This window comes from Panthera leo, chromosome A2 (assembly GCF_018350215.1).
Source record: "Panthera leo isolate Ple1 chromosome A2, P.leo_Ple1_pat1.1, whole genome shotgun sequence".
Classification (NCBI taxonomy): Eukaryota; Metazoa; Chordata; class Mammalia; order Carnivora; family Felidae; genus Panthera; species Panthera leo.
Genome location: NC_056680.1, coordinates 2,149,984 through 2,177,216, shown reverse-complemented (window position 1 = coordinate 2,177,216; position 27,233 = coordinate 2,149,984). Strand labels below are relative to the sequence as shown.

The following is a 27,233-nucleotide window of genomic DNA, read 5'->3' as shown; positions in this document are numbered from 1 at the left end:
CCCCACCTGTCCTCCCATGAGGCACTTCCTTGTCTGTGATGAGTCAAGGCACTTGAAAACCTTGTTATGGTCATGTGTGTAAACAGGGTAGAAAATAGAGTCTGGGGTGGGTGGGGGGCATCTGGGTGGCTCAGTTGGTTGAGCGTCCAGCTCTTGATTTCTGCTCACATCATAATCCCAAGGTCATGGGATCGAGGCCCATTTCAGATTCATCACGGAGTGTGCAGCCTGTTAAGATTCTGTCTATCTCTCCCTCTGTTCCTTTCCCCTCTTCACAGTTTCTCTCCCTCTAAGAGCAAAAATTAAAAACATTTCAAAGAGCTTGCTATGTTGGAAGCATAATGATGACAGTATTGAGTATCAAATTATACTCAGATTGGAATCAAAAGTCATCACTTAAGATAGAAAATGAGTTACCATAAACTTCATGTTTTTTCACATTAAACAACTGTCTAGGGACATGTGCGTTATCAGAGCATCTCAGTTCCAGGCCACGGAAACAGTTCTGTTGAAAATCCCCAGCCCTGAAGGGGCCTGTCCTGGATAATCTGAGAGTGATAGAAACTCAGGGAGAAATCTTGATGAACTTGCATTCGGTAAGGTTTCTTAACTGACAGGATAATCACAGGGAACACAAGAAAAAGTAGGTAAATGAGGCTTCAGCAAGATCAAAGTCTTTGGTGTCATTATCGAGATTGAATGGACACCCATAGATGGGAGAACGTCCTTGTAAATCGCACGTATGATAAGATTTTATCCTGCAGAATACACAAAGAACTCCTATCTGAATGACAAAAACTCATCCCCGTCAGAAAGGGAGCAAAACCTTGATCAGCCATTTCTCTTAAGATGACGCACAAATGTCTAATAGACACGTGAAACGATCCTCCCATCAGGACGATGCGAGTCAGAACCATGATGAGATGGAAAAAAGATTGGTGGTTCCTCAAAAAGTGAAACACAGAACCGCAGTGTGACCCAAGTGTTCCAGTCCTACGTAAACGGAAACAGGTGTGTGCACACGAATGCCAGGTGCAAAACTGTGCAGACCCCACAAAAGAGGGAAACGTCCCAAGTGTCCCCCAGTGTGTGGATGGATGAACAGGGTGCGGCGTATCCACAGGAGGGACGGTGATTCAGCCCCAGAGAGGAATGAAGGGCAGACACAGCATGCACGTGAACGTATGGTGACAATGTTATACCACGTGGAAGACACCAGCCACACCAGGCCACATGGTGTGAGTCACTTACCTTAAATAGGCAGAGTGGGCAAATCCGCAGAGACACGAAGTATTTCAACAGTGCCCAGGAGGCATGATTTCCTGGCTATTGTGGCCTTTAAATTTGTTTCGGAAAATGGAGATATAATTCACATACCATAGGGCTCACACTTGTAAGACTAAAACTCAGTGTTCTTTTTTCTTTTTTTTTTGTATGTTCTCATAACTGTCCCACATCAATACACCACCTGAAGAAGGAAACGGAGCGTTTACATTTCTCATTTACCGGGTCTGATTACAAACTGCATCTGCCGTGACTTTCCTTGCAGAATATAACGCACACCTGAGGGTTGTAACGTGTAAGGCCCACCTGTGGCTGTGGGCCGCTGGGACCACGGGGTCCCATGTCCCTTGCTGGCTGAGGCCCCAGGGCAGGTTTGATTGCCCTGAGGCCTGAGAAGTGGATGTTGATTCAGAGGGCGGGGCCTCACGCTTTCAAAGGGCCAGGTCAAAACCCAGGGAGACCTATCTCCCCCTAGGTGAAGTCACAGATCAGTGAGCTTTCTTCTGTCTCTTTTATTTTAATTTTTTAAATATTCTTTTATTTTTGAGAGACAGAGGCAGAGCGCAAGCGGGGGAGGGGCAGTGAGAGAGAGACACACACAATCCCAGGCAAGCTGCAGGCTCTGAGCCACCCAGGCGCCGCGTCACTGAGCTGTTCTTAAAGACAGCGGACAGGAGGGGCGCCTGGGTGGCGCAGTCGGTTAAGCGTCCGACTTCAGCCAGGTCACGATCTCGCGGTCCGTGAGTTCGAGCCCCGCGTCAGGCTCTGGGCTGATGGCTCGGAGCCTGGAGCCTGTTTCCGATTCTGTGTCTCCCTCTCTCACTGCCCCTCCCCCGTTCATGCTCTGTCTCTCTCTGTCCCAAAAATACTTTAAAAAAAAAAAAGTTGAAAAAAAGACAGCGGACAGGTGCACCATCATCGGATGTGGACCAGAAACACAAGCGTCACCAGGCTCTTTTGTTTGTCGCATCCCATCCGCCCCTGGACTAGGGAGGCTCCGCAGAGGAAGTGAGTCGGCTTCTCGGGACAGTATAGGAGGCAGGCGGGTCAGGCCACCTGGAGCGCATTCTGCTGAGTGAGACCTCCCCAAAGAGGGATCGGACACGTGTGTACCGCCAGCCTGTCACTCAGGGGCTAGGAGGCGGGGCCTGGGGGGGATCTGCCCAATTTGTGGTCACAGGGGCGGTGCCAGGACTACCCTCCAATCAGAACGGGAAGGGCCGAAGGCTGTCCTATCACGGTGAGGAAGCGAGGTGGCTTGGTAACGTCCAATTGGGTTGTGGGGGATTATTTTCGGAACCCATCCAATCAGGTTACAGGGACTAAAGGATCGCCCAATCAGGAGCCGGGGCCTGTACACCATCCAATCAGGCCCAAGCGAGAGCCCGGTGGGTGTGGCTTTCAGCCGGGGCGGCTGTTGCAGTGGGATCCTGAGCTGCCGAGGTTGAGGGTGTGCGCGGCGTAGGAGGACGCCCCGAGGGCGCGGAGCAGGGCCCCAAGATGGTGAGTGCACGGGCCGGAGGGGCGGATGGGACCAGCCGGACCTTGGTGGAAGCGGCCGCGGCGGGGTGTCCCCGTCCCTAGGGTTGGCACCTGGGTCCTGGACGGATGGAACTGGGAAGGAAGGCTGGGGGAGGGGGGAGGCCTGGGATTCGGGGAGCGTGTGCGACGACCTAAGCAGGAGTTTGCTCCTCGGTGGGGGACAGGTAGAGACTGTCCGGTGAGTTGTCTCATAAAGGAAACTATTTGTAGCCATAAGGCGGCCTCAGGAAATAGCCTCTGAATCCGCGACTCCCTAGTGGGGACGGGGCGGTGGGGGTGGGGGGGAGCTTTGTCGGGGGCAGTCTAGGCGGGCGTGAGGTTGCTCGGACCGAGCTGCAAGACGTGCCCAGAAAGCACGCGTGCAGTGTGACGGTCACGGAGCCAGAGCTGCTCCCGGGGGCTGAGACTTGGACGTTAGAATCCAGCGGAGGTAAGTGTGGGACGTGGGGCCGGGGCTGAGCGCGCGCTGAGGGAGCAGGTGCGCGCGCACGGGGTCCTGGGCTGCGATCTCGGGTAAGAAATGCAGGGTTTTCTCACTTTGGAAACCGCGCGGAGAGTTTCACGGGTTTGGCTGTTTCCTGGCCTGGTGCAGACTGTCAGTCTTTGCTTCCACGCTGTTCCCTTCAAGTCGTAAGTGGCTGAGATTGGTTTTTTGTTTTTCCATTTCTTTGTGATTCTGACCCGGACCAGGAAGTTCTGCAAGGGGTGTACTGGGCAATTAGAGCCGGAGAGGCGTAGATCACGGAATGGAGCTGGGGTCCTAAAACGATTGCTTTTCTGGGCACCCCCTAAACCCGCTGAGCTTATAGGGGGACCCACGGTGGACCTGTCACCCAACCAACCTGACTCCTGTGCTCCGATGTGGGAAACAAAGGAGGCTGTGGGCACAGTACAAGCAGACAGCCCACCCCCCCACTCCCAGCAGGTGGGGTATGTGTGACATTCCTCAGGCACCTTTAGCCGCCCAAGAATGAAGGAAAGAGAAAAACAAATGGTTAACTGATTGAGATCACAGTCTCCAGGATGTGAGTTGCCATCAGCTTACAAAAGTCTCAGGAAATTACAAGGAAAAAGAGAAATCTCCAGGAACCTACATCGACAGGGGGGACACTGAGCATAAGATCCCGGAGTGTCTCAAGAGTCCTATAAAAGGAAAGAAACCAGGCATGAGCAGGTGTAGTGCTGACGTGGAGGTTCCCTGAGACCAGCCTGTCCCCTGTCCCCCAGGAGGGGCTGTGTGTGGCTCAGGCTGAGAGCAAGCCCACGTTCAGGGGTCTGGAGGAAGGAGAGAAGCCAAAGCAAAGTGGGACCAGCCAGCATTTTGTGCCCCTTGGTCACGGGGACAAGCAGCTGAGCTGATCACAGATAAGGCACGAAGTGTGGGTGTGGGGGGGGGGGGGTCTGCGCGTGGCCCTGTCGTGGGTGAACCAGGGGGACTTCCTGTGAGTCTTCTGGTCTGACGGGGGAGGGGCCCTCGTGCAGCCTGCTGTTTTCCAGACCCCAGCAGGGTGGGGGAGGGAGTGCCTTTCCCTTCCACTGAGGTTTTCCTGGGAGCACAGGGCTCAGGTAGGCGTCTGCATGTCACCTGTCACCTGTGAGCAGGACCTGTCACCCTGTCCAGCTCAGCACTGATGGCTCTGTCCTCTGCCAGCCTCTTGTTGAGCAGGTGTAAAATGCCCGAGTTCTTTCTGCCTCCTTTCTTCCCCTTCAGGCGAGAGGGTGGTAAATGTGTCAGGTCGTTCCTGTCCCTGCTGACTCGGGTTACTGGGGGCTTTATCCAGAGAGCGTCCCCTGGGGAAAAGTGTCTCAGGACAGAACTGTCCTTCTCCATTAGGGTTGGGGGGGGGGGTCTGCAGGGGGCTCCACACCTTCATGCAGGTGGGTGGAGTCATGGGTCAGAGGATTCATCCAAATGCTGGTGACGGTTCCACGCAGGGTCCAGAGCTGGAAAACTGTCTTCCTGATCTGTCCCCTGGGAATTGCCGGTGTCAGAGACGCACACAAATTCTGTGAACTGAGACGGGTTCAATTCTAACGGTACCAGGTCCCTGTTCTCTGAAAGGGATAAACAGCTTCCATTCTTGTGAAACCACACAGGGGCCCTAGAGCCGCCCCTCCCACTGTGGCCTTGACCTCAGGGTGGAAGCCGTGATGCTGCACCTGGTTGTCCACACAGCAGCTTGGGGTCCCGTGTCATTCAGATGACCCAAGTTGCTGGAAGCTGGGGCCTCCTCTGGGCTGGGGACCGGCCACCCCCAAAGGTGGGCCTGGTGGGAGGCGAGGGAAGGTGCGGTGGGGTCTCGCTCACCTGCAGGTGGCCTCCAGCCCCTGGGATCAGTGGGGACCAGTGGGGAAGGGGCTGGGGCCGCCCTGGGGTGTCTCCCGAGGACTGGTGTTGGCATCGTCCAAGGGGTTGTGGGGTTAAGTGGGATCTGTGGAAACAGGAAGATGTGCAGGTCAGACTGAGGGAAGGCTCCTCGGGGTCAAGTGCCATTGGAAGGGTCATGAACACAGAGCGTGTAGGGGTCAGATCCTAAACTGGGAGGGTTTCCTCTCTGGTGAGAATTGTGGCCCCAGAGGAGGGGGTGCAGGGCGTGTGGAGCTCAGAGTCCAGTCCCCAGGGGTCTCTGGTCCCCTCCTTCCATCCCAGAGGACCGGTGTCAGCAGGGAGAGCTTGGCGCTCATGGGGGGACTGGGTGTCACCCTGTGCACTGGGGTGTCATGTGTGGTGTGGGCGCCGTGGGTGACCAGTCTGAGCGGCTCCTGCTCTGGTGCTCGGCCCGTTGTTTCTGGAGAGGCTCTCGCTGCCCTGGGCATCCAGTGTGGGTGACACTTAGGACTTTTGTCCCTTGGCCATACCTCTTTGTGCTGGCAGCTTTCCGTGTCGTCACCCCCCAGCAGGCGTCACTCGACCTGATCTCTGTTGCGGGGCGAGAGGGGAATGTCAGCAGTGCCACCGGTGATGTGTGGCTGCCCAGGGCTCGTCTGTGCCTCTCGGGCGGGTGCTTGGGGCTCAGTGTGTCCGGTGAAGCCCTCCGTCCCGGGATGGTGGGGCGCGGGGTCTCCAGTTCATGTTTTCCTTTTGTGGGCTTTGCTGTGCCGGCAGTGTGGCCTTGTCTCCAGGGTAAGTGCCTCGTAAGTCCTTCTGCACTGGGGGGACATTGCATGTTGTAGCTCGTAAGTTACACGTTAGCAGGAAACGGGGTGCGGAGTGTGAACCACGTGTCGGTTTTGGGTCCCGTCACTTGCGACTTCATGGCGTCCAGCTCGAGTGTGTGACGCGGGGTCTCCTGGGCGTCACACGTTGGTTTATCTGATTCCCCCGGGGCTGAGCATTTCTCACGTGTGGGTTCCCTCTTCCGTGGAAGCGTTTCCAGCGTGTTGTGACCTGTAACTCACATGTCTTCTTCCTGATGATCTGTTTCCTTCACGTCCTGGGGACATTCAGGCTGTTTCATTTCTGCCTGCTGTGTTTTCTCCAGGTCAGGGTGTATCCTTTCTCTGGGTTGTCTGCGTGGATGCACCCTTTGCGTTGTTAGTAGACTTGTCCTTCCCCGTCTCTTCCTGTGTAGACGACCGTCTTTTGTTCTGTGGGAAAACTCCTCCATCGCTCAGGTCTGATCACACGTGCTGGAACTTTCTGTCCGTGTGTTCCTCTTGTTTCCAGTTAAATCCACCAGACTCGGTTATTGCCCGTGAATCTGATGGTCCCTTTTACCCTTTAGAAAACCAGTCTTCCCTGGCCCCCTGTGTCCTGGTGTCCCTGTCTCTGCCACCGCCCTGCGGCACTTGCCGTGTGGACATCCACTTGCCTAAATCAGGGGCGACTGATGTCTCCCCTTAACTATATCCTCATTACGGGAATTGATGGCAAGTGGGAGATACTTGTCCTGGGAGATAAGAGCATCCCCAAGTGCATCCTCCAGTCCAAGATAAGGAATGTGATCCCATCCGGTATTTCCACAAGTTCGTAGTTAAGCCTATGGAGTGGGGTACGCTGTGGTTTAAGGAGCGATTTTGAGATCCCAGTCTCACAGGATCGGTCAAGGTGATAGTTGAGTCATGCAGTTGTTGGGGAGTCCTTCCCATTTTCCAGCTGATCACAAAATCCTGTGTCCATGGGGTCCTGTCATTATCCCTCTAGAGACACAAGCATGGAGATTGTGTCTACATGAGCCGTAGGGTGGTTTCTCTGAAGCTGACCTCAAGTTGTTCAGGATCGGTTTTCAGGACTTGAGGAAAAAGGGCAGATTGGTTTTTAATGACTTTAACTCAAGAGAATGGACGATGGGACCCCTAGTTTGGAGAATGGTAGCCTGAAATTTGAGGAAACCAGATGAATTCAGGACCTAGTCTGGTTTATAAGAAATAGTATCAAAGTCTAATACCTACAAAAATGTGTTACTGACACATAATTTTTTTCTCTCTGCATTCACTCTTATTTCCAGAGATAGCCAAATCAAAAACAATTCATTTGTAAAACAAGTCCAGTTTTAACAAAATGGCCTACTTACTTACAAAAGTTCAGCAAAAACAGTGATTGCCCATTTCAGGGTTTGTTTGTTTGTTTCTTTCTTTTTGAGAGCTTGGTTTGCTTAAAATTTTTATAAGGAATTTCTAGATTGAACTTTTCATAGCCCCTTGAGGCCAGAAGACAAGTCAAATATTTTCTCATTAATATTAATAATTAATTAATTAATTAATTAATATTAATATTAAAATATTAATATATTTTAATTTTTAAAAAATGTTTATTTGAGAGAGAGAGAGAGTCAGAGCATTAGCAGGGGAGGGGCAGAGAGAGAGGGAAACAGAATCTGAAACAGGCTCCAGGCTCTGAGCTGTCAGCACAGAGCCCGATATGGGGCTTAGACCCACAAACCGTGTGATCGTGACCTGAGTCAAAGTCGGACGCTTAGCCGACTGAGCCACCCAGGTGCCCCTCAAATATTTTCATTAGACTTGTCTTCAAGACCTGTAGATTTATGTGATTTCCTCTTCTCAAGGTCCCCAAACTATCCTGAGGTTTCCTGCACCTGCCTGGTGTTGACTTTCTTTACTCACCTGGTAAAGCTGCTGGAACTCTGTCAGCAAGGCATCAGGCAAGTATTTCCAGGAGGTTTGATTGGTTCCAGTAAGTCTACCTTAATTCCTTCATGCTGTCTGCTTATTCTGAGTCTATGCAGGTCTCTGTCAAATCTAACATTCCAGTCAGAGCCTTAGTAAAATAACCAATGTGTCCAATGGTGTCCTATTACAAGGAGAATACGTTCTCATTGAACTTATGCAAAAGGAGGGGAGGACTCAGCACTCAGATGTGTAGGAATGTGTTTGCTTGTAGGTCAAGATGGCAGCTGCATACATGGGAACTAAGGAGTTAAGGGGGGAATCTGACAGAAGCAAGGCTGCCGAGACTCAGCCAGCATCAGGAAGGGGTCCCAGCTGAGTCCTTCACATGTGCAGATTTACCACGGCCGAGCTGCCATTGCCATATTTGCCACTCGTTGGGAATAGACCTTGGGAACAGAGTGGAGAGGAGAGGAAAGGGGTCATCTGGCCTTACAGGTCCAAATGGTCCAAACTTGTTCACCCTCAGACCTACAGACCATACTGGGGAGCCCCTGAGATAGAGAAATTTGCTGCCTGGTGAGTAAATATGGTTGCACCTGCCAAAGGGCAAAAAGAAAGTGGCGGGAGTCAGGGATCCCCCTGAAGGGCAAGAGGGGAAATCCCTCAGCCTGTTGGGCAAGGGCAGTGCCATAGACACCCCCTGGGACCGGGGATCCTCACCAAGGAGGAACCTCAGGTGGAGGTTGTCAGCTGCCCAGAGAACACTAGAGTCAGTTCACCAAGGGAAACTCCCAGAAAATTCCTAGAAAATCCCAGGCGAGGCCCTGTACAGCAGAGGGTCCCTGTGAAGGCCATCAAATGTGGGGTGACCTGATCAGGGGGAGGCCCGCAGGTCAGGTGGTGAGAGAATTCCCCCAAGGCAGAACAGAGGAGATGGAAGTTTACTGAATACCCTGCGAGGGAGCAGCGGGCAGGATGGCAAAGGAGAGACCGTCTGCCGGGAGGCGGTGCTGGGGGGCTACAGTTATGGGGTCACGAGGGAGCATGGGAACCTTTGGAATGCTCCCTCTGTGGGACCTGTGCCCGGTTGTAAGTCGCAGGGGTTAGTTAGGGCCTGTGGCCGTTTCGAGGCAGGTCACTCAGGAGCCCGTGTGCATTCAGCTGTGTGCTCACTGCGCCCTTTGCTGCGTATCTTTCCATCACTCAGGCCTGTTGCCTAAAAACGGTCCATACACTGTGATTCTTCCTCCTGTGTTAACGTGAGCGGTGGCTGTGTCCCCATCAATCCCTCAGGGACTCTTCCTTCTGGTGCCCTTTTCCTTGAATTCTGGGCCCTGGGTTAAAAGTTTGAGCGGCCCTGCTGACTTCCAAGTCTCTTAAGGCCCTGGACTCGTCTTACACATCAGGTGTGCCAGGCGCCCGGGCCCTGGCCTGTGTCCGTGCCCAGAGCCCACCTAATCCGGGGAAACGGTCGTGTCTGCCTCTGTCGGAAGAGAGGGGACTCCACCAGGCTTCGTGCCCTTGTTCCTTCCAGGGCGAGAGCTGCTCCCATCAAGCAGCCCTGGAATCTGAGTGTCCACAGCATCCTGACATTCTGGTTGCAGTTCTTGGAGCTGATGATGAGGCATAATCGTCTTTGAGCAAGCCAAGCGTGTGTCCTCCGGTCTGTGTGTTATCTGAGTGAATATTTCATGTTTCAATCTGTACAGTATTGATCTGTACAGATCTGTCTCAGTGTAAATAACCCAGTAAATGGGGTGTGTGTAAGTCCATGTCAGCTGTTGTCCTCACCCTCTGTTGTGACTCCGGGGTCCTAGGAATGGAGTCAGCTCCCTGCCTGTCACCCACACTCTTCATTCTCTAACCCACACCCTTCATTCTCCCACACACGTGGGTGCAAATGGCGCTTTGCAGCAATAGAGTGTATGGTATGTTTCAGGCCTCTGTGGTCTTTGAGGATGTGGCTGTGAACTTCACCCCGGAAGAGTGGGCTTTGCTGGATCATGGTCAGAGGAACCTCTTTAAAGATGTGATTCTGGAGACCTGCAGGAACCTGTCCTCTGTGGGTAAGGATGGCTCCATACCTTCCCTGGTCTTTTCAGGAAGAGGAAGAAAAGGTCAATATTTGCAAATTATATGAAACTGTACATAGAATATCATTAAGGCTTCACTAATTAGTGTTAGAAGTAAGAAATGAATTTATAAAAGTTGCAGAACACAAATATTGTAGAATCTGTGCATTTGTCTATTTACTACCAAGATAGCTGAGAAATTAAGAAATCAAACCCATGTTCAAGTAGTTCAAAAACAATAAAATATTATGTTAAAAAGTAACCAAGGAAGTTGAAAGATCCATACTCTTGTAGGTATAAAACATTTAATAAATACATTGAACATGACACAGTAAAGGGAAAGCTATACCATTATCATGGATTATATGGACTAATTTTTTTGAAAATGCCTATACTATGAAAAGCACTGTATATATTCAGTGCAATCCCTATCAATCATTTCATGAATAGCATTTTTGAGAGGACTAATGCAAGAAATTCTAAAATTTGTATGAAAACAGAAAAGATTCCAAATAAAGCTATTTTGAGAAGGCATACCAAAGCTGAAGATATAACAATCCCAGATTTCAAACTACACTCAACAAAATAGTATAGTACTGGCACAAACCCAGACACTAACATCAAGGCAACAGAATAGAGAGTCCAGAAAGAAACCCAGGTTAAAAAAAATTTTTTTTTTAACGTTTATTTTTGAGACAGAGACAGAGCATGAACGGGGGAGGGCCAGAGAGAGGGAGACACAGAGTCCGAAACAGGCTCCAGGCTCCGAGCTGTCAGCACAGAGCCCTACGCGGGGCTCGAACTCATAGACTGTGAGATCATGACCTTAGCCGAAGCTGGTCACTCAACCGACTGAGCCACCCAGGCGCCCCAAGAAACCCAAGTTTATATGGTAAAATAATCTACAAGGAAGGATCTGAGACTGTACAATGGGGAAAAGACTGTCTCTTCAATAAGTGGTGTTGGGAGAATGAGACAGCTACCTGCAAGGAGGTGAAACTGGGCAGCTTTGTACCCCTTACCTGAAAGGAAACTCAGTATGGATTAAACACCTCAGTGTAGGACTTGAACCCATACTCAGCTTAAGACAAAACAGAGGTGCTAAACTCATGGACATCAGCCTTAGCAGTATTTTTGTGGAATCATCCCTTCAGGTAAGGGAAACAAAAGGAAAAATAAAAAATTGAAAGAGGAACATAATACACATTTTCTCACAGAAAATATACAGATGGCCTCTTGGCACATGAAAAGCTGCTCAGTATCACTAATCCTCAAGGAAATGCAAATTAAAACCAGGTGAGCTAATGGCTAGTATGAAAGGAACAGGAAGTACAAGTGTTGGTGAGGATGTGGAGAAAGGGAAATGCCTCATTGGTGGGATTTCAATGGGTGCAGCCAGCTTGTCAAACAGTATGGAGTTTCCACAACAAAAGGAAACACAACAATACCGTATGGTCCATAATTTCACTTGTGGGTAGTTCACCAAAGGTAAAAAACAGGACAGTCAGATATGTGCAGCCCCACGTTCACTGTGCTCAAGATACCTTAGCAACACAGGAGTCCTTCAACAGATGAATGGATAATGAAGATGTGGTATCTACATACAAGGGACTGTCCCTCAGTAATATAAAAGGGACAAATTCTTGATGTTTGTGACACCATGGATGGAGCTAGAGAGTATTATACCAAGTAAATAAGTCCGATAGAGACAAACAAAACACGTTACTTATATGTGGAATCTAAATGACAAAATGAACAAACAACAGAAAATAGGGACAGTCTTAAAATTCTAGGGAACAAATTGGTGTTTGTGAGATTGGAATGGGATTGAGAGACAGGTGAAATCATGGAGGGGATTGAGAAGAACAGATTTGCACTTGTTGAATAAATAAGTTACCAGAAGGAAAAGTAGAGCACAGGGAATATGGTCAATAATTGTATAGTTGTGTATAATGACAGCAATTACACTTTTTATGGTGAGCATTTTGTAATGTATGCAATTGTTGAATCCCCATGTTGCACACCTGACACGAATATATAGGTCAGTATGATTCTACCAAAATATGAGTGAGTGAATGAATGAATGAATGAATGAATAAAAAGTCCCACAATTATCAGTCATCATGACTGTGAAGACGAAAGTTAGGCCCACCTTCCAGATTGCTTGTTGTCCTTCAAACCCTCCCTCCTGCTGAGCTCTTCTCAGGGGCAGGGCAGCAAGCACACACACCATCTAATCTCCTAATGGCAGCTGAGCAGCTCAGGCAGGCTCCACCGAAGGCCTCTGTGCCCTCAGACTGGCCAACCCTCGGTTGGACCAGGTTCTGGAGAAGGGATTGGCGTTTGGATGCATCCATTAGAAATATGGCTCAGGCTTTGTATGAGCAGGGTGATGTTTGCCATTCACCTGTCCTCCCTGTTGGACTTTTTATCCATCGTAGCCCACGTGGCCAGTCTTTCTGTCTTCCTGTAGAGGTAGGGTGTGGATGTGTGTGTCTTGCCCAGTTCCTTCCTACTTGGCTCTTCTGATAATTCTTATCTCCACATTAGTCTGCATCTAGTTTGAAGTATTTCTGGATGAACGTGCTGCCATTTCAGACACTTTATTATCGTCAAAGTCCCAAGTCACAAGGGTCCTCAGAAATTTGGTCCATGACCATTCTTCCTCATGAAGTTCATTTCCATTTCGGGATCAGTATATGAATAGAAGCAGACATATGGCCTGTTTTTTAACCTTACGCATCAGGTCATTTCCACGAAATTCAACTAGGCTCCCAATTCTTGTAGTTTCTCCCAGTGAAGGTAAAATGAGTGGAATTCTTTGCAGAATGAGCCTCTGAGTGAAGAGAAAATACTAATGTTTACAAAAAATGATTCCCGTTCTGTGTTTGTAGAGAAGCAGAAATTTCACAGCAGTGGAGATCTGACCCAAATGCAGGAAGGGCTTTTGAGGTGAGTGACACTTGTAAGGGAGGAATGGGGAATGTTGGCGATTGTGAGACTAGCCTGAAAGTAGAGAACAGGTGTAAACCTAGCACAACAATCGTGTAGTCAAAACTTTCACAAAACGAAGTTTTTATAAATGCATTCTAGGTATTGATCATCTGAAAAACCGTTGCGTTGTTAAAAATGGTCAGGGAAAACTATAGGTAAGAAACCCTGAACGTTATGACTCTGTTTGAGTCCTCAGGAGAACAGTAAGCTTGAACCATCTTGCAATCATGCAGACAGTGCCACAACCATACTCAGTCATTGAAAATGTCCATTATGTAGTCCAATAATAATTAATAAGCATCAGTAGATCATTAATTATTAAAGAGATCACTTCTAATCACTATTCCCTTACCATGTATCTTCCTATTTTGAACAGCAGTCCTTTGTTGGAGAGTGTCTGTGAACGTTTTGAAGGAGATCAATGTGGAGAAACCCTGAACCCGATTACAAGTCTTACTGTGCATGAGGGGTGTCCTACTGGAGGCAAATCCTGTGAATGTGCTAAGTGTAGGGAAACCTTCGCAGATGGTTTTTTCCTAGGGAATCTGCAAAGATCTCACCCAGGACTCAAACCTAGTCCCTGTGAGGAATGTTGCCCAGCCTGCAGCTCCATCACGAGCCTCAGCACTCATGTGGATGCAGACCTTGTAGAGAAATCCTATGAAGGTCAGGACACCGGGAGAGCATCGGAGACATACGCAAAGAGTCTGAGTAGTAAAAAATCTCTACAGTGCAAGAAATGTGGAAAAGCTTTCACTTGCATTTCTTCTTTTCAGGGTCACGTGCAAAATGACCGTGTACAGAGGGTCCATACATGTGACATGTGTGGGAAAACCTTCTTATATCACTCCTTCCTTACACGTCATATGAGAACTCACACTGGGGCTAGAACCTCTCAATGTCAGGAGTGTGGGAGAGCGTTTGGGTATAAGTCAAGCCTGCAAAAACATGTGAGGACCCACGCTCGGGAGAAACCCTATAAATATCAGCCGTGTGGGAAAGCCTTCCCTGGTCAGCACACCTTTCTTGTACCTGGGAGAAGACCTACAGGGGATGGATCCTGGGAATGTAAAGAATGTGGGACAACTTTCAAGATACGTCTACATTTTGAATGTCACATGACCACACACAATGTAGTGAAACCCTATGAATGTGGGGAGTGTGGCAAAGCTTTCAGGCATCACCCAAACCTGCGAGTACATATGAGGACACACACTGGGGAAAGACCCTATGAATGTAAGGAGTGTGGGAAATCTTTCCAGAGGTATGGTCATATTAAACGTCACATGACCACTCACAGTACATTGAAAACCTATGAATGTAAGGAGTGTGGCAGATCCTTTCGGGATCAATCATACCTGCGAGTACATATGAGGACACACACTGGGGAAAGGCCCTTTGAATGTCAGCAGTGTGGAAGAGCCTTCCGGAATCACACAGACCTGCGAGTGCATATGAGGAGACACACTGGAGAAAGACCGTATGGATGTCAGCAATGTGGGAAAACCTTCAGATATCATTGGAATCTGCGAAATCATGTGAAGATACACACGGAGGAGAGACCCTATGAATGTCAGGAGTGTGGGAAAACGTTCAGGTATAAGTCATGCCTGCGAGAACATATGAGGACGCACACTGGGGAAAGACCGTATGAATGTCAGGTGTGTAGGAAAACCTTCAGATATCATTGGAATCTGCGAGAACATGTGACAATACACACAGGGGAGAGACCCTATGAATGTCAGGTGTGTGGGAAAACCTTCAGGTATAACTCATGCCTACGAGACCATGTGAGGACACACACTGGCGAGCAACGCTATAAATGTGTGCATTGTGGAAAAGCCTTCAGTCGTAAGTGCACCCTTGTAGTACATACTGTGAGAAATCACGCAGGGGTGGAAACTTGGAATGTAAGGAGTGAGGGGAAGCTTTCAGGAAACATCGACCTCTGAACATTACAGGACCACACACAAGGCAGTGAAACCCTATTAGTGTCAGGAATGTATCAGAGCCTTCATGTATCACACTGATCTATGGATACATACGCAGACACAAACTGGGGAAAAACCCTGTAAATGTCAACACTGTGGGAAAGTCTTCACATCTCCTTGAAACTTGGGAGCACATATGAGGACACATGCTTGGGAGAGATCCAATGAGTGTCAGCAGTGTGGGAATACCTTCAGGTGCCCGTCACTGTGGAAGTACACATACGGACACATGTTGGGGAGAGACCTTTTGAGTATATAGAGTGTGGGAAAGTTGTCAGTTAGCTGCAAAATGTTCAAGGTCATTTGAAAACACACAGCGCAACTAAACCCTATGAATGCAAGAGGTGTGGGAAGGCATACAGGTTCTTCTCATCTCTTCAAGTGCATGTGAAGAAACACCCTGGGGACAGATCTTGACAAATCACCGATCCCTTCAAGAACACACCAGGCTGCACAGTGGACAGTAAGCCTTTGTATGTAAGGACTCTGGTAAGACCTTTGAGTGTCCCAGAGACCTGCATGTACATGTGATGACCCTCAGTGGGCAGAACCTTACGAATGACTGCTCTGTGGGAAAGCCTTCAGTTGTCCCTCTTCCCTTCGAGGACACACATAAACTTAAGCACCATGGAAAAGCCTTCAGGTGTCCCAGGAATCTGTGAGCACAGACACACTATGGCATAGCATTTATCCTCCTTTAAATTCTTTTTTTTTTTTAATTTATTTTTGAGACAGAGAGAGACAGAGCATGAACAGGGGAGGGACAGGGAGAGAGGGAGACGCAGAATCTGAAGCAGGCTCCAGGCTCTGAGCTGTCAGCACAGAGCCCGACGCGGGGCTCGAACTCACAGCCTGTGAGATCATGACCTGAGCTGAAGTCGGATGCTTAACGCACTGAGCCACCCAGGCGCCCCTATCCTCCTTTAAATTCTTATTGAAAATGCGAGCCAGTACAATGGAGATGATCCTGAACGGACACAATTTTGGGAAAACTTCAGGTATAGAACTTCATGTATTTTGTTCATGAAAATTCAGGCGGAGAGAAATATTTTCATTGTTGTGATTATGCTTTTGAGTTTCCAGGTGCCTCTTCCTTGATTGGGACCCTAAGTGTATGAATTCCTAGTTCGTGTCACTGATATGAACACTGATGGTTTTAGGTGGCCTTCTTTGTCCTCTACATCTGTGTGACCTAGATGTTGTTACCTCAGACTTGAAGTAATCACACGGTTATGTACCACATGTCTCTTTCCCATTACAATGTCTTTTGGACTGGATGTGATAAAAAGGTGTCTGTTGCTGGTGTGTACATACAACTTTATATACTTCTACAAAAAGTCTTGGATTATACATTCCAAAAAGTTCCTGTTAAATTATCATGACATGAGACCCCTCATTGTTGAAAGTTATTTTCTGTCCTCTGTTGTGATACCGGAATAATCTGGTTTTGTGTCTGCTCTTCTTTTCAGTCTTTATTAATGAAAGATACATTTTCACATCACTTCTCTTTTTCTTCAGCTTAAAAATATTTTTTTAAATGTTTATTTGAGAGAGAGAGATAGAGTGAACAAGTGGGGGAGAGGCAGAAAGAGTGGGAGACCCAGAATCCAAAGCAGGCTCCAGGCTCTAAGCTGACAGCACAGAATCCAATGCAGGACTCAAAATCTATGAACTGTGAGATCTTGATCTGACCCAAGTCAGACACTTAACCATCTGAGCCACCCAGGTACCTATTTTTCATGAAGCTTAAAATTATGATATTGGTTTAGCTTTACTGGGACTAATTATTGGTGTCTTTGGTTGATTTTGTTGCAAATTATGACTTTGAAGGACATCCCTTTGCACCATGACTCAGTTTCGCCTTTTTGTTTCCATGAGCAGTGACTGGAGTGGAAATACAAGTGGGGTTCTTTCCTCTTTCCCCCAGGAGGTAAAGTCTGTTGTGGGTTGGGGACGGGTGTCCATCCTCCTGTCAAATCCCTGTCTCTGGGTTTCCCTGTGATCAGCTGAATCCTACCTGGTGAAAGGAGGGAGGACCACCACGTCCAGGGGTAGTAAATCTTGGACTGGAGATCAGGGGGCTCACCATGGTCCCGGTAGGTAAACTCAAATCGAACTAGGCTGAGGATACTTTAGTGCAAAGAACCAGGTGCAGTCTCAGAGATCCTCCAGCATCTTCGGTGAAATGGAACCAGGCTTTGCTTTTTTGTGTGACAGAGATGGAGCAAGAAAGCCCACTGTCCGGATCCAGCCCCTGTGGTGAAGGACAGATTTGTTGGCTCAGTTCCCCATGGCCTTGTTCCTCAACTCATGGATGCTCAGAGTGTGGGCCACCCACAGTTCAGGGGCCTGCGGAGAGGACAGTGGCCTGGATAAAGTTTGGGTAGGAAAGGGGTGTTGTTGGACAGTGTCAAATGAAGAATCCGAATTGAGTAAGGAGAGCCCTGTATTGAGCAGAATGATTGCATAGCCTGGGTGGGGGGATAGGCACTGTTGCACTGGGGGCAGGGGCCGTGTAGTGGGAGCAGAGTTGCTGTTGTATTAGGGGCAGTGACTACATCAGTGGGGAGAACACAATGAGCATAAGACCTGCAGGTGTCTGAAGGCAGGAAAGGAGTAAACAAACCAGGCATGAGCAGATGTGGTGCTGACATGGTGGTTCCCTGAGGCCAGCCTGTCCTCCTGTCCCCCAGGAGGGGCTGTGTGTGGCTCAGCCTGAGAGCAAGCCCATGTTAAGGGTCTGGAGGAAGGAGAAAAGCCAAACCAAAGTGGGACTAGCCAGGTTTTGTGCCCCTGTTCAGTGGGACAAACAGCTGAGCTAATCATGGATGAGCCACAACGTGTGGACTTGGGAGGTCTACACCTGGTCCTATCATGGGTGAACAGGGGGACTTCCTGTGAGTCTTCTCCTGGTCTGATGGGGGAGGGGCCCTCATACATCCTGCTGTTTTCCAGATCCAAACAGGGTGGGGGAGGGAGTGCCTTTCCCTTCCACTGAGGTTTTCCAGGGAGAACAGGGCTCAGGTAGGTGTCTGCATGTCACCTGTCACCTGTGAGTAGCACAGTCCCTGTCTAAGCACTGATGGCTTTCTTTTATGCCAGCCTCATGTTTAGCAGGTGTAAAGTTACTGAATTCTTTCTGCCTCCTTTCTTCCCCTTCAGGGCAGAGGGTAGTAAATGTGTCAGGTCTTTCCTGTTCTTGCTGACTCAGGTTAGTCTGAGACTTATCCAGAGAATGTTCACTGGGGAAAAGTGTCTCAGAACAAAAAATGCATGGATTTCCACACCTTCATGCCAAGTGGGTGTAGTCATGGATTAAAAGGATTGAACGAAACGCTAGTGACTGTTCCATGCAGAGTAGAGTTAAAAAAACCCACTTCCTGTTCATTGCTGGTGGTTGGAGATACATGCAAATTCTGTGAAGTGGGATGTATTCAGTCTGTCTTCCAAATTGCTATCATGTGGATAAAATTAAAAAGTAAGTTCTGAAAAGCATGGTTTCCTTTTTTTTTTTTTTTTTTAACCATAACATGCCTGAGAATTTACCTTCTTTCTTTTATCTTGAACACAGGGAGAAGCAGTGATGCTGCATGTTTTTCTTCATATGCTGGGATGAGGTCTTTATGTCCTTGAAATGACCCAGGGTGCTCAATTGCTCAATACAGGTCTCAAGTTTATCTTTTGCTTTTGTTGGCAGTCCTGCTTAGTGGTTTCGTGTCTCCAAAAGTAAATGCATGTAATTTTTACACATTGTGGTGATGGCATATTGTAGATTGAGGGAAAGTTAAAATTTATGAAGAAATGTGAATGCAGTGTGTGAATCACACATCAGTGCTGATTCCTTTCACTTGTGGCAATGGGTGTTAACTGGCTTTATTTTCTCCAGCTGAAGTATGTGACATGGGGTCTCCTTGATAGCACACATTTATTTTTCTAATTCCCCTGTGGCTCAGCATTTCTCATGTGTGGGGTTCCCTCTTCTGTGGAAGCATTTACAGTGTGTTGTCACCTGTAACTCACGTGTCTGCTTCCTGATGTCTTCTGTTTCCTTCACGTCCTGTGGACACTGATGCTGTTTCATTTCTATGTGTTGAAAATGTTTTCTCCAGGTCAGGGTGTATGATTTCTCTCTGTTGTCTGTGTGGATGGGCCTTTCACATTGTTAGTAGACTTGAAATTCCCCAACTATTCCTGTGTAGAGTACCTCCTTTTTAAAATATTTATTTATTTTAGAGGGAGAGAGAGAACATGTGCATGCCCTTGTACACGCCAACACCAGAGATGGACAGAAGGTGGGGGGGACAGAGAATCCAAAGTAGGCTCTGTGCTGACAGTAGAAAGTGATGTGGGGCTCAAACTCACGAACCCTGAGATCATGACCTTAGCCTATGTTGGACACTTAATTGACAGAGCTACTCATGTACCTCTAGATTACCTTCTGTTGTTCTGTGAGAAAACTCCTCCATCACTCAGATCATAATTACACATGCTAGAAGTTCCTTTCTGTGTGTTCTATTTGTTTCCATGACAGTTAAATCCACATGACTTGGTTAATGTCCATGAAGTTGATGAGAGAAATGAGTCCTTTCTTCCCTTAGATAACCAGTTTACCCTGGACCATGTGTCAAAATGTCCCCATCTCTGCTGCTGCCCTGTGATGACTGCTGGGTGTACATCCCCTTGTGAACCAGGGGTGCCTGGCTCTGTAGTCCCTTTTGTCCATCAGGGTTTTGTCTGTGTGTTAATGCTAGTTGTTCTAGTTAGACCAAGATACATCTAGGATTTAGCTTCCTTTTTTTTTTTTTTTTTTTTGACCTCCAAAATGACAAGACAGGAATTCAACTCAAAAGAAAGAACAGGAAGAAATCATCACAAGGGATTTATTCAGCACAAATACAAGTAAGATGTCTGAACTAGAATTTAAAACAACAATTATAAGGATATTAACTGGGCATGATAAAAGTCTAGAAGACACTAGAGAATCCCTCATTGCAGAAATGAAAGAACTAAAAACAAGTCAGACTGAAATAAAAAAATGCTCTATTAGAGATGGAAACTAGTTGAGATCCATGACAGTAAGGATGGATGAAGCAGAGGGATGAATCAGTGATATAGAAGACAAAATTATGGTAAGTAATGAAGCTGAAAGGAAGAGAGTAAGATAGGTATTGAATCACAAATGAACACTTAGGGAACTAAGCAAGTCCTTAAAGCATAATAATATTCCTATCAGGGGAGTCCCAGAAGATGAAGTGACAGAAGAAGGGGCAGAACAGTTATTTGAGCAAATTACAGCTAAAAAGTTTGCCTAATCTGGTGAAGAAAAAACAGACCTCAAAATGAAAGAAACGCAGAGAACACCCATTAAATTCAACAAAAGGAAGCCATCACCAAGACATATCATAGTCAAATTCACAAAATACACAGACAAGGAAAAAATCCTGAAAGCAGCAAGGGGGGAAAAAGTCCTTAACGTACAAGGGAAGACAGATCGGGTTCAAAGCAGGTCTGTCCACAGAAACTTGGCAGCCCACCAGGGAGTGGCTTGATATATTAAACATCCTGCATGGGAAAAAATGCAGCCAAGGATACTTTATCCAGCAATGCTATCATTCAGAATAGAAGGAGAGATAAAGATGTCCCCAGACAACCAAAAACTAAAGGATTTCGTGTCCACTAAACCAGCCCTGCAAGAAATATTAAAGGGGACTCTTTGGGGGAAAAAAAGACCAAAAGCAACAGACTAGAAATAAACAGAAAACGTCACCAGAAACACCAACTTTGCAGGAAACACAATAGCACTAAGTTCATATCTTTTAATCACTCTGAATGTAAATGGACTAAATGTCCCAATCAAAAGACATAGCGTATCAATGCATAAAAGAGAAGACCTATCTATATGCTGCCTACAAGAGACTTGCAGACAGAAAGGCACATGCTTGCAAGTGAGGAAATGCAGAACCATGTATCTTGCTAATGCACATCAAAAGAAAACTGTAGCATACTTAAATACCTATGTATCCAAGGATTTATATACATGCTTATAGCAGGCAACATAGATTTTATTTTTAAAATTGTATTTTTATTTATTTTGACAGAGAGAGAGAGCAAGCAGGGGAGGGACAGAGAGAGGGAGAGAGAATCCTAAGCAGACTCCACACTGCCAGTGCAGTGCCAAACGTAGTACTCAAACTCATGAACTGTGAGATCATGACCTGAGCTGAAGTTGAATGCTTAACTGAGTGAGCTGCCCAGGAGGCCTAGAGAAACTGGATTTTCAACCAAAAAACTAGGACAACAGATGAATAAGTGCATTACATCATAATTAAGGGGCTTATCCATCAAGAAGATCCATCAGTTATAAATATTTATGCCTGCAACTTGAAAGCAGCCAGAGACAGAAAACAATTAGTAGCAAATTAGTTGTTTGTAGTAAACTCATTAAGCGGCATCTGGGTGGCTCAGTCAGCTAAGTGTCTGACTTTGGCTCAGGTCATGATCTCACGATTTGTGAGTTTGAGCCCTGCATTGGGCTCCATGCTGACAGCTCAGAGCCCGGAGCCTGCTTTGGATTGTGTCTCCCTCTCTCTCTGCTCCTCCCCTGCTTGCACTCTGTCTCTCTCTCTGTCTCTCAAAAGTAAATAAACATTAAAAAAAATTTTTTTAAAGGCACTCATTGATAATATAATAATGGTAGGGGATTTTACCCACAAGTAGCAATGGGCAGATTAGATAAGAGAAAATGAACAAGGAAACAGTGGCTTGACACACCGGACTGGATGGACTTAACAGAAATATTCAGAACATTTCATCCTAATGCAGCAGAATACACGTTCTTCTCAAGTACACATGGAACATTCCAGGGTAGATCACAAATAAGCCGTCAAGAAGTACAAAAAGATTGTCAATGCTATGAAACTTGAAGTCAACCAGAAAAACATTTTGGTAAGGCCACAAATACATGGAGATTAAAGAACATCCTACTAAAGAATGAATGGTTTAACCAGGAAATTTAAGAAGAAATAAAAAATTACATGCAAGCAAATGAAAATGAAAACACGGTAGTCCAAAACACTTGGGATGCAGCAAAAGTGGGCCTAACAGGAAATTATAGTGCAATACAGGGCTATCTCAAGAATCAAGAAAAGCCTCAGATACACAACCTAACCTTATACCTAAATGTGCTAGAACAGGAACAGTAAATAAAGCCTAATGCTGATACAAGATGGGAAATAATAAAGATCAGAGGAGAAATAAATGATTTAGAAGCAACAACAAAAAATTAAACACATCAATGAAACTAAGAGCTGGTTCTTTGAAAGAGTTAATGAAATTGATAAGCCCCTAGCCAGACTTATCAAAACAAAAAGGGAAAAGACCTAAATAAGTAAAATCACGAATAAAAGAGATTATAACTAACACTACAGAAATACAAACAATTATAACAATACTATGAAAAAGTATATGCCAACAAACTGGACAACCTGGAAGAAATGAACAAATTCCTAGAAACATATAAACTACCAAAATTGAAACAGGAAGAAATAGACCCATTACTAGTAATTGAACTAGTAATAAAAATTCTCCAAACTGGGGGACCTGGTGGCTCAGTCAGTTAAGCATCTGACTCTTGGTTTTGGCTCGGGTCATGATCTCATGGTTTTGTGTGTTCAAGTCCCATGTGGGGCTCTGTGCTGCCAGTGTGGTACTTTCTTGGGATTCTCTGTTTCCCTCTCTCTCTCTGCCAGTCCCTCATTCATGCTGTCACATAGTGTCTCTCAAATAAATTTTAAAAGGTCAAACAAAAGAAACAAATGTCCAGAGCCAGGTGGAGTCCCAGGGGAATTCTAGCAGATATTTAAAGAAAAGTTAATGCCTATTCTTTTCAAACTGTTCCAAAACATAGAAATGGAAGGAAAACTTCCAAACTCATCCTATGAGGTCAGCATTACCTTGATTCCAAAGCCAAAGACCCCACTAGAAAGGAGAATGACAGGCTAATATCCCTGATGAACATGGAAGCAAAATTCCTCAACAAGATGCTAGCAAATTGAATACAACAGTACATTAAGGAATTATTTAACATGACCAAGTGGGATTTATTCCTGGGCTGCTGGGATGGTTCAATATCTTCAAATCAACCTATCTGATACACTACATTAATAAAAGAAAGGATAAGAACCATATGATCCTATCAGTAGATGCATTTGACAAAATATAGCATTCATTCTTGATAAAAACCATCGACAAAGTAGGTATAGATGGAACATACTTCACATCATAAAAGCTATTTATAAAAGACCCACAGCTAATACCATCTCATGTGGGAAAAACAGAGAGATTTATGTCTATGGTCAGGGTGAAGACAAGGATGTTCATTCTCGCCGTTACTCTTTAACCTAGTTCTGGAAGTCTTAGCCTCAACAATCAGACAACAAAAAGAGATAAAAGGCATCCAAATCAGCAAAGAATTGAAACTTTCACCATTTGTCCATGACATGATAATCTATGTAGAAACCTGAAAGAATGTCAAAAATATGAGACTATATGTATTCAGCAAAGTCACAGGATATAAAAAATGTACAGAAGTCTCTTGTATTTCTCTACACCACTAATGTAACAGCAGGAAAAGAAATCAAGGAATCTCTCCCATTTACAATTGCACCCGAACACTAAGATACCTAGGAATACTAACCAAAGAGGTAAAAGATCATACTCTGAAAACTACAGAAAAATTGTAAAAGAAATGGAAAAGGACAGAAATGGGAAAACATTCCATGCTCATGGATTGGAAGAACAAACATTGTGAAAATGTTGACACTACGCAAAGCAATCTGCACATTAATGCAGTTCCTATCAAAATACCATCAGCATTTTTCATAGAGAAAGAGCAAATAATCCTAAAATCTGTATAGAACCACAAAAGACCCTGAATAGCCAAAACAATCCTGAAAAAGAAAAGCAATGGTGGAGGCATCGCAATTCCAGACTTCAAGCTATGTTATAAAGCTGTAGTCATCAAAACAGTATGGTACTGGCACAAAAATAGACACTTAGATTGATGGAAGAGAATAGAAAATCCAGAAATGGACCCGCCACTCTATGGCTAACTAATCTTTGATAAAGCAGGGAACACTATCCAACGTGAAAAGACAGTTTCTTCAACAAATGGTGTTGGGAAAGCCAGAGAGCAACATGCAAAAGAATGAAAATGGGTCACTTTCTAACACCATACACAAAAATAAATTCAAAATGGAGGAAAGACCTAAATGTGAGACAGGAAACCATCGAAATTCTGGGGGAGAACAGAGGTAGCAACCTCTTTGACCTCGGCCGTAGCAGCTTCATGTTGGTGGGGGCAAGGGAAACAAAAGCAAACATGAACTTCTGGGACATCATCAAGATAAAAAGCTACCGCACAGTGAAGGAAACAAACAACAAAACTAAAAGACAGCTTAGGGAATGGGAGAAGAGATTTGCCAGCAACATATCTGATAAAGGGTTAGTATCCAAAATCTATAAGAACATAGCTAACTCAGCACACAAAAATCCCAAGTAACCCACTTAAGAAATGGACAGAAAACATGAACAGACATTTTTTCCAAAGAAGATGTATGGATAGCTATCAGACACCTAAAGAGATGCTCAACATCATTCATCATCAGGGAAATACAAATCAAAACCTCAGTGAAAGTGGCTCTTGGGTGGCTCAGTTGGTTAAGCATCCAAATTCAGCTCAGGTCACGATCTCACAGTTCATGAGTTCAAGTCCTAAGTCGAGCTACGGGCTGGCAGCTTGGAGCTCAGAGCCTGGAACCTGCTTTGGATTGTGTATGTGTCTCTCTCTCTGCCCCTTCCGCTTGCACTCTGTCTCTCTCAGGAATAAATAAACATTTAAAAAAATTAAAAAACCACGATGAGATACCATTTCACACATATCACAGTGGTTAAAATTAACAACACAAGAAACAACAAGTGTTGGGGAGGATGCCGAGAAAGGGGAGCCCTCCTGCACTGTTGGGAATGCAAATTGAAGCAGCCATCCTGGAAAACAGTATGGAGGTTCCTCAAAAAGTTAAAAATAGAACTACTCTTCAATCCATAAAGTATATTTATCCGACAGATACAAAAGTACAGATTCATAGAAGCACATGCACCTCACTGTTTATAGCAACATAATCAACAATAGCCGAACTATGGAGAGAGCCCTAGTGTGAACTGACTGATGAATGGATTAAGAAGATGTAGTATAGGGGCGCCTGGGTGGCTCAGTCGGTTGGGCTTCCGACTTCCGCTCGGGTCATGATCTCGCGGTCTGTGAGTTCGAGCCCCGCGTTGGGCTCTGTGCTGACAGCTCAGAGCCTGGAGCCTGTTTCAGATTCTGTGTCTCCCTCTCTCTCTGACCCTCCCCCGTTCATGCTCTGTCTCTCTCTGTCTCAAAGTAAATAAACGTTAAAAAAAAAATTAAAAAAAAAAAAGAAGATGTAGTATAGAGGCATCTGGAGGCTTAGTTGGTTAAGTGTCTGAGTCTTGGTTTGGGCTCAGGTCATGATCTTACAGTTCATGAGTTCGAGCACTGTATTGGGCTCTGTGCTGACAGTGCAGAGCCTGCTTGGGATTCTCTGTCTCCCTCTCTCTCTGCCCCTCCCCTGTTTGCTTTCTCTCTCTCTCAAAAAAAAAAAAAAAAAGATGTGGTAGATATATACAATGGAATATCACTCAGTTATCAAACAGAATGAAATCTTGCCATTTGCAGTGACGTGGATGGAGCTAGATGTATTATGCTAAGCAAAATAGTTACAGGAAGACAAATACCATGATTTCACTCATGCGGTTTTTAAGAACCAAAGCAGATGAATATATGGGAAGGTGGGGAAGACAGAGAGGGAAACAAACCATAAGAGACACTTAACTCTAGAGAACAAACTGAGGGTTGATGGAGGGAGGTGGGTGGGGAATGGGCTACGTGGGTGATGGTTCTTAAGGAGGACACTTGTGAGGAGCACTGGGTGTTGTATGTAAGTGAGGAATCACTGAATTCTCCTGAAATTAATATTGTACTGTATGTTAACCAACTAGAATTAAAAAAAAAAATTAACGAAACAGTCTTTTGTAAAGAGGCACACTTAGATTCCTGAAACTATTTGGAAGTATGTAGAGGTACCCATTAAAATGTGTATCAAATACAGTGCTTTAGAATTATGACTTTCTAACGTAATTTTCAATAAAACAGGTTTGGGGAGATTGGATATTCCCCATAAAGGATGTTGTAGTTCTAAATTATCTTTGGCTATGTTGGTTCATTTTGCTAGAAATGCACATTAGGAGAGACCTTGGTTTCCAAACCTAAAACTGTCCTGGGTCGCGGTTGGGGGTCCCTGCACAGTGCTTTGATGACTGAAATCCATTTCTGGGTTGTTTTTTCTAGAAAAATAAAAATTTCTTAACATTGGTTTCTACAGGAGTAGCCTCTTTGCAGAAGAAATCAGACTGAAGTCGAGTGCATTTCCATCAGGCACAGTTCCAAGGGGAACAGTCCGGTTCTGAAAGGTAGTCAGAATAAAAGCCAAATGGGTTCTTTCAGAAAGGACAAACCCATAAAACAGATCTGAAATAACCCTGGACAGCATAGTCACAGAGTGTGGCTGTGATCCCAGGACAAAACTTACATTCCATTTCAGGTTGTGAGAAACCATGAGCTCAGTGGGCTCTGTGAGACCTGCACCTGTTTGCTCACGAGCTCGGAGTGGTTTGGGTCTTCCCTGGGTCCACTCGTGATCACCAAGTAACGTTAGCCTTAAAAAGGAAACTGTCTTTGTGACCATGCTAGTGAGTGTAAATGGGTCTCTGCTTGTAGTTTGATGAGCATTTCCCTGATGACTGTCTAGCATCTTTTAATGAATCTATTGACCATTTGCATATCTTGTTTGTAGAAGGGTCTGCTGAAATGTTAGGTGTGGACTTTTCCTAGCTGCCCCTTACCTGGGTGAGGAAGTTCCCTTCTGTTCTTGATTGGCTAAGTATTTTTGCCAGAAAGGGTGGTGGGTTTAGTCAGATGTCTTTTCTGTCTGTTGACGTGATCATGGGGGTTTGTTTCTATTATTTGTGTTCATAAGGTTGATGACTGCTATTTTCTTGCTGAACCAACCATTTTATTCCCAGATAAATCCCACTTGGTCAAGTTGTGGAATCCTTTTTATATACGACTGGTTTTGGTACGGGGACCGACTGGCCTCATAGAGTAGGTCAGAAGTGTCTGAGCACACACACATAAGATTAT

General features: G+C 45.9%; 1 protein-coding gene across 1 annotated transcript in view; it reads left to right on the top strand.

Moving 5' to 3' along the window:
- Window positions 1–17,672, top strand: part of LOC122213773 (zinc finger protein 77-like) — a 46,518-nt gene extending 28,846 nt beyond the window's left edge. Inside the window, exons 4-5 of the mRNA XM_042928008.1 lie at window positions 13,339–13,973; window positions 17,647–17,672. Of these exons, the coding sequence (XP_042783942.1) occupies window positions 13,339–13,973; window positions 17,647–17,672 (661 nt within the window). The remainder of the gene's footprint in view (window positions 1–13,338; window positions 13,974–17,646) is intronic.
- The last annotated feature ends 9,561 nt before the right edge of the window (window positions 17,673–27,233 follow it).